The sequence below is a fragment of the Oryzias latipes genome, chromosome 19 (genome assembly GCF_053564925.1).
Source record: "Oryzias latipes strain Hd-rR chromosome 19, Olatipes_Hd-rR_3.1".
Lineage (NCBI taxonomy): Eukaryota > Metazoa > Chordata > Actinopteri > Beloniformes > Adrianichthyidae > Oryzias > Oryzias latipes.
Genome location: NC_136255.1, coordinates 2,795,971 through 2,803,524, shown reverse-complemented (window position 1 = coordinate 2,803,524; position 7,554 = coordinate 2,795,971). Strand labels below are relative to the sequence as shown.

General features: G+C 47.4%; 1 protein-coding gene and 1 long non-coding RNA gene across 4 annotated transcripts in view; both read left to right on the top strand.

Moving 5' to 3' along the window:
* Positions 1-1,327: 1,327 nt before the first annotated feature.
* Positions 1,328-7,554, top strand: part of mtr (5-methyltetrahydrofolate-homocysteine methyltransferase) — a 30,823-nt gene continuing 24,596 nt past the window's right edge. The window contains exons 1-3 of one of the 3 annotated variants that reach the window (XM_004080726.5): positions 1,328-1,528; positions 4,756-4,967; positions 5,047-5,136. In XM_004080726.5, the coding sequence (XP_004080774.1) occupies positions 1,486-1,528; positions 4,756-4,967; positions 5,047-5,136 (345 nt within the window). In that variant the 5' untranslated portion in view covers positions 1,328-1,485. Of the gene's footprint in view, positions 1,529-4,752; positions 4,968-5,046; positions 5,137-7,554 lie in introns of all 3 variants that reach the window. The other 2 variants (XM_023949371.2, XR_013651556.1) reach the window with 2 other exon arrangements.
* Positions 2,101-2,703, top strand: LOC144987879 (uncharacterized). Its single transcript, XR_013651558.1, has 2 exons — positions 2,101-2,320; positions 2,394-2,703. It is a non-coding gene; the product is annotated as an uncharacterized LOC144987879 (long non-coding RNA).

The following is a 7,554-nucleotide window of genomic DNA, read 5'->3' as shown; positions in this document are numbered from 1 at the left end:
TGGTCCTCAAACCAGACCTCATCAGGGTCCTGACTGTGCATAAAACTGTCAAAATTATGAAAAAATTATGAACTTGGACTAGAACATCCGGGAAGCCCTATCAGAATCAGATATGTCCAGGTTACTTCCACCTATGAGGACCAAGCTCCTGCTCTGGTCATACAGAGAGAGAGCTTATAGCCCTCAGTAAGGCTCACCAGACCCCACACCCACAGAGCACCCTCTACAGGACGCCACAGGGGGTGCGGTTAAACGCCTTCTTCAACTCCACCAAACACAGGAGGACCGGAACAAAGGACCAATCAGCCCAGCCATCGACTGCATAACTTTACCACCACATACCCACTTACCTGAGGTCTGTGAGGACGCGGCTGCACACTGACCTGTGAAACGCACAGAGCCTGGTTGTTTCAAGGTTTCTAAAATCAATGCACTCTAATGCGAGAGGTTAAATGCTTCTCTTTACTGAGTAAAGACGCTGTTTCCCTTGTCTCCATTGGACCTGGTTGTAACTCCCACATTTGGTGACAACATTGGTTTATAAAACAGTGCTCAGAGTGCATAGGTCTGTTTTCTATAGTATCCTAGAAAGAAGTCCTTTAGTTTGTGACAGCGCCATTTATTTTTTTAGATGCAACATTCAGTGTTGTAAAACAAATTAGAGAAAGAGGTTCCCCTAAGCAAAAAGTAGTATATTTATGTGTGCTACAAGTATACTATATGCTAAAAGCAAAGCAGTGTACTTGAAGTTTACTTTTTATATACTATCGATATATTGTCAACTTAAAATGTTTCAGTTCAGTCTGAAGAAGTATTCAGTTACTTCCAGCAATACACATGCAAGGTCTATAGAATACTAGCTATACTTGTACTCAGTATATTATACTAAGCATATTTGATCAAATAAACTTCAAGTGCAGTACATTTTGCTACGGGGTCTGTTGTTAGTTCTAAAAAGTTTTGTAGAAGTTCCAATGAAAAAGAAATACAATTCATATAAATAAAGATAATAAAAATAATTCAGCATAAAGAAATGGAAGCATTCCCTGTTTTGTTTTGTTTGCCATATAAAACATTGACCTTTAACCCCTTGTGACATGTCCTAATGACACACGTCTCATTGGTCAGACGTTTTGACAATAGGAGGCAGTGTTTTGACAGAAGGCTAAAACTTATTAAGAAGTTTCCTTTTTCCTCTCTGGAGTATAAAGTGTAATAGGGGGATTTAAACAAAAAATGTGTGAGTCTTATTTAAAGAACAAACTGTTCCCAAAAAGCTGAAGTGTCAGAAATCACCTCCACTCTTCGCCGGTAGGTGGCGGTAGTGCGCCGTTCAGTGGAAGAAGAAGAAGAAAAAGTTGCAACACCCGCGTGGGTTTTGTTGTGAAGGCATTGCGAGCCCGTGGACAGACGGGGACGTTTGGTATCCTCCTCCAGCTCCTCAAACGGACTTCGGGGCTGCGGTCAGGCCGCGCCGTTCCGCTCATGGCACCGACTAACGTCTCCCGCCTCCGCTCCGCAGACGCAGGTAAGTCCCCGGAACCCGGTACTTTAAGTTTAACTTACGCCCACCGTGACCGGGTCGCAACATATGCGAACGTCACCTGGAAAAAAGTTTCCTGGCAGATCGAGCCGGTAATTGGACAATTTTAGGTTAAAATCCCTGCGCCGCTGCTGCACATGCGCGTTATTGTTCAGTGTGTCCCGCTAGTAAAATGACAAGAGAGGTGAAGGAGGTTCTGGAAAACTGTCTCACTTTGGTTTTTAGATCTACTTTGTCTGAACATGCCCTGCAGAGCGGCATGATACTCTTTCTGCCTCCGCGGGGTGTCAGCTGCCGCATGCGCTGTGGATTTTCCTGGAATCACGGCCCGTTTTTCCACGCAGTTCTCCGTTATCAGCGGCTGCACTCTGCCCTGACGATAACCGGCCGTGGTCCGTCCATCGGGTGACGTGATGTTTGCCTCTGACGCAGCTCTGTCAGTCTGTTCACCTTGACCTGCAAATGCAGCAAAGCTGTCAATCTCCAGGTGTCCCACGAGTTCTCCAACCAACCTGCCATGATTGTAGTTTCTTATTGGCAAAACCCACCTGATCCAGGTAATCCGCAGCAGATGAGGCCTCTGAAAAACCAGCAGGAGGCCGGTCCTCCTGGAGCCTGACACCCCTGGAAAGGGAGCATCCTTTGTGGAGGTGGAGGTGTCTCAGGTTGCACCACCCGTCTGCCCCGTTCAGCGCAGGCAGAGGTTGTGTGGTGACCTGCAGTGCAGCTAAGGATGACCTCATGAGGGCCTTTGATTCTCATGTCATCAGAGTCAAGGTGATGTGTGTGAGATCGGGTTTCCATTCACTGCGAAGCTGGTCGTCATGGAAACTGGCTCTGTGGGTTACAGATCCGGATCAACGTCCTGCTGTCAACTCTTCTGCTGAAACCTCTGTTCTGGATCGGTGCTCTCCAGCAAAGCACACGTCTCTCTAAAACCTTTGTTTACTGTCCTTCCTTTCAATCATTAAGCGCCAAAATTCAGAATTCTCCTTTTAACTAAACCGGCGCAGTTAAACAGTTAAACCTGAAAAAATAGAATATAAATTCTGTGAGTTAAGCTGACAGTTTTGGGTGTCATGCCACGTTCTGCCTGTTGTGCCCTGAGCAGCTAAAATGCACTTTTCACTGCTGTTAACAATAAAGCTGCACTTTTCTGCACCATTACTGGCTTTTCTTGGTTGATCAGTAACTGAGTTTAAGAGGAATAAACTTTGAGTCTTTGTGGCATAAATGTGGTTTATTTAGAATTGATCTTTCCTCTCCTTTTAGTTGGTGGTTATTTTGTTTTTTAATAAATTCAATTTCATTTATTTATTGTATTTTTTATTGGTGCCATGTTTTCAATAGATACAAACTTTAAATATTTGCATCAGTCAGAGTAAAAAAATAGTTTGGTGCTTCCCTGGATCATGTTGTTAGAGACCCACTCTGATGAAAATGTTATTTCTGGTGTTTCTAACATTGTGGCATTTTTCTGATGATGAACTTATAAAAAGAAAATTAGGGTTAAAATTGTATTTCTGAGTATTTCTTTGTTCAAATTGTTGTGAATTAGAAGCAGGTGGGAAAAAGGGCGGAGCTTGTCACCTGACATGGGTAAAAAAAATAATAAAAATAGACCAATTCATTCCCTCAAATTAATTGTGACCTTTTACCTGCCCCATATTTTCTACTGGAAATAAACTTAAATGCCTCAGTTTACATATTTACTGTAAACAAGAAAACTAGTACAAAGCAATTCTAGAAATAAAATATATTTTGCTGCCTATGAAAATTGCTGCAATGGAAACACTATTTTACTAATTAAATGAGTCACGTGGCCCACCACTTTGCATATAGGGAGACGGTTTGCATTCATTTCCTTATCCCGCAGGGTTGTTTACGACCGTCCCGCGAAGGCGGGATGCACCATGGACAGGTCGCCAGCCCGCCGCATGTCCCACGGGGCTGGAGCCATGGCGCTGGCTACGCCGGTCGGCCCCTGGGCATCCTAAACCTTATGATAGTTTTCATATTTCCATCGAGACAATAATAAAAAGATTCTCTCTCTTCTGGTCCCTCTCGAAATAAATGTGGGTCACAGAGACACGGACGTAGTGACGGAAAGCGGCCTTCGGAGTGAAGCGGGAAAAAGTCTCTGATCTCACAAACCCAGACATGGAGACGTGATTACAGATGCTCCTGTAGAGCTTTTAAAATAAAAAAATCCACTCTTTAAACATCAACAGTGTCTTCCATGCATTGGAATGAGATACAGATGACTTCTTCTGTTCTTCTGTTGTCAGGGTTGGTTTTTTCCCAGGTACCTGACATGTTTGGACGGACGAGGACGTCCGTCCAAACATGTCAGGTACCTGGGAAAAAAAACCCAACCATGTCTGATGACAGAAGACCATAAGAAGCCGGTTAACAATACAGACACTATGACCTTTACTGAACTGAATGGAGACATAGATGTTGGTCAAGTATTGGTCGGCCAGGACGGGTGGGACGTGTCTGAATCTGGTTGGCAGCATTTCCCCATCATTACTGGGGTGGGTGTAAAAAAACAAGGACGTGGTTGAAGACCAGTGTTAACCCTCCTGTTTTATGTTACGGGTCAAATTGACCCGCTTTAAAAAAAAAAAGAACCTTTAGGGGAAAAAGTTCAAAGTGTTTTTTTTGTATGAAACGTCCTCTGCTTGCCTTAAATAGTGTAATCAACATATAATATGAAAATGGTTCATCTCAAATATTTGCTACCACCCCCTGCATGTTTATATTACGTAGGTACGGTTCGGGTCTATTTGACCCATCAGTCAAACTGGAGGTACAAGGGTGTCAGAAATGTAATATTTCTTTCTGTGAGACATATTTCACCCCAATCACACACATAAAAATATTGTATTTTATATGTTGGTCTTTCAAAAGTAATAAAGTAGTGAAACATAAAAAAAAGGTTAAACATGGATATTTTTTATTAAAAATGACTGAATTATCTGATATTTGAACCTGTTAGAAGTAAGAAACACCATTGCGCTGAATATTGATAAAATAATAAGTAATGGAGTTAGTCATTACATATTCACGCTACTTGTTAGGATTTTCTTGGTGTCAGACATCTTTTGGATAATGAAACATGCACCGGGTCAAACTGACCCGGGAACACCATTTCTGTTTCTCACACATGAACATAACAGGAGGGTTAAAGCCTTTCCTCCTGTCAGCAGGATGCAGGCCTCAGCTGGAGGCGGAGCTGCGAGCGCTGCTGCAGCAGAGGATCCTGGTCCTGGATGGTGGAATGGGAACCATGATCCAGCAGCAGCAGCTGGACGAAGGCGACTTCAGGGGAGAGGAGTTCAAAGCCCACCCCCTGCCTCTGAACGGGAACAACGACCTCCTCAGCATCACACGACCCGACGTCATTTACAAAATCCACAAGGTAGTCCGGTCAGCTCTGCAGTTTGGCTCCTAACGCTGGCTTTGCAGTGATGACGCCGTGCTCCTCTGTGTGTCTGAAGGAGTATCTGCTGGCTGGGGCCGACATCGTTGAGACCAATACCTTCAGCAGCACTTCCATCGCACAGGCAGACTACGGACTTGAACACATGGTACGCTGCACTCACCACAGCTCCCCCCGTCTGACCAATGCTGATTCTTTAACCATTTGTGATCGTTTTACCGTCTGGGATCTCTGCAGGTGAAACTCCACCTGCTCTCTTTTGTCTTCATGGTTTAAAGTTATCGTAGCGGCAGAAGTGATCTTTAACTGCCGTCCTCCTCAGTTCTCGGGGGGCTCAGGTGGTTGAGCGGGTCGCCCAGTGATCGAAGGGTCGGCGGTGTAAACCCCGCTCCCCCCAGTCAACTGTTGTTGTGTCCCTGGGCCAGACGCCTCACCCTCCCTGCCTCCAGTGTGGTTTGTTTTCAATGTCAACGTCCAGATGTTGTCTGTTCTCGTGGGCGAAACGCAGACACGCTGCCGAGGCCGACTCAAGGACGACGTCATGACATGGGCGGCACCACAAGGAGCTGAGGGCGGAGCTTCAGAGATCGAGTCGTCTTACTTCCGGGATGGAAAATGAACTGAGAAAATATATTTAAGAAAAGTCGTCTACTTTGATCTTTACTGGTGACATGAGTGAGAGAAGTCCTGAATAATGGTCTCTCATTTTCAGACCTGTAGTCTGTAAAAGTTTCAAGTTCAGGTCTTGAATCCCGTTTGTGTCGTGTCTCCACTATTGAGGTTTTGTTGCCTGATTCCTCCTCTTCCTGTCATTCAATCCAATCATTCTTCTATTTAGATTACTAGTTTTTAATCATCAAACAAAAAAAGTCCGTGTTAATCCATAGGAGATGTCCCCTTAGTGCCCTACCCGCCAATTTTAACTGCACCCCCCTTAGTACACACACCCCTCCCCCCTCAATATATACATCCCTACATAAACACACACACATGCACACATACACCCTCTTAAACACACATACACGCACACACATTTTGCAAGGAAGGTGGGACCTGGGACCATCTGTCCCCTGCCTCTTCCCTGGTGGGGGGTACGGGCCCCTTGCAACGGCGGCCGTGTCCCCGTGGTGCCGGCTTCCTGGGCCCGGCGGTGCTCTCTCCGCGCGGTGGGGGGGTTCACATTACATCTGAGCCGGGGGTGTTGGTGTCCCTGGGGGGTGGGTTCTGGTCCTTGCTCCTGAGCGCTGGGCCCCGCCAAATTTCCAACTGTGGCCGAGCCTGGTCGGGCCATATTTACAACACCCCTTGTGGGCCCTCCTTTTTTTCCCCGGGGTTCCCCCCTCCTGGGCGGGGGCGGCGGGCCCCTGCCTTGCTCCTCCCTGGACCAACCATGGGCCGGGCGGGTGGCTGCCTGGAGTGCGGGGGGGGTCTCCCTTGGGGGGTCCTGGCTCGTACCTGGGGTTGGGGCGGGGGGATGCCCGGAACTCCTGGGTGGTGGTGGGGTGCTCGTCTGGGGCTGTGGGCGTCCTTCTCCGGTGGGGCCCTGCGTTGGGTTCTCCCGGCGCGGCGGGGGGGCTGTTCTCCTGGTTGGGCTGGGGAGGCCCTCTCTTTCCCTCCGTGCCTCCCTGCTCTCTGGCTCTGGGGGCCTTGCGGCGGTCCTGCTGGCCCTGGCCTGGGTGGCGGGCTTGGTCGCCCGGGCGGCGGTTGTTCCCTGCCGGTTTCCGTGTGGCGTTGGGGGGTTTCCGGCTGCCGCTGCTGCTGCGGTGGGGGTCTTGGGGTGGGGATGGGTGGGCGCTCTCCCTCCTTCTTTTCACGTTCCACCATCCATTTTAGAAGAACATGAGCACTCACCTGAGCACGGGTGTTGGCTCACCTTTGCACTGGCGGTTTGCGTGACTGAATGAGTGAAATGTTTCACTCTAGTTGGTTTAAAGGCATAAGTATGCGTGTGAGCACTATATTTTTTTGTGTACATGTCGACAGATGGACATTTTTGCAGCTAGCAGGTGTGTTTGACACTTGGGTGTGTGTGTGGACAGGCTCCGCCCTTTTTGTACTGCATTTGAGCCTTATCATGGTGATTAACAACCAGTAAACTTGTTGCTGTATGCTGCTTCATGGTCTTATCCCCCTTCCCCTCCTATAGACCTTTTTCACACTTCCGCATTTTTCGACCGGAAATACGTCAATGACGTGTAAAACAACTTCCTGTTAGCGTAGCAGCAGATATGAAGAATGGCAGAGTCGAAGAGTTGCAGTCTCTGTTGCGTTCCAGGCTGTTCGTCTTCCAACCAAAAACAGCCTTACCTTTCATTTCATTATTTTCCTGTGGATCCAAACCTGAAACCCAAATGGATATAGGCGATCCGAAGAGATGAAGGGCATAGTTTTAATGTAAACACAGGTAGCACCCTCTGCTGCCGGCACTTACTAACTTCGCTCCGGGATTGTGGTGCGGCTGCGTCGTTCGTCGCCTGAAGAGTGGTGTTGCCCCGAGTATTTTCCCTTGGAACAACTTTACTGATCCTTTGAGAAGGGAGTCAGAATATGACAGAACCTCAAACGT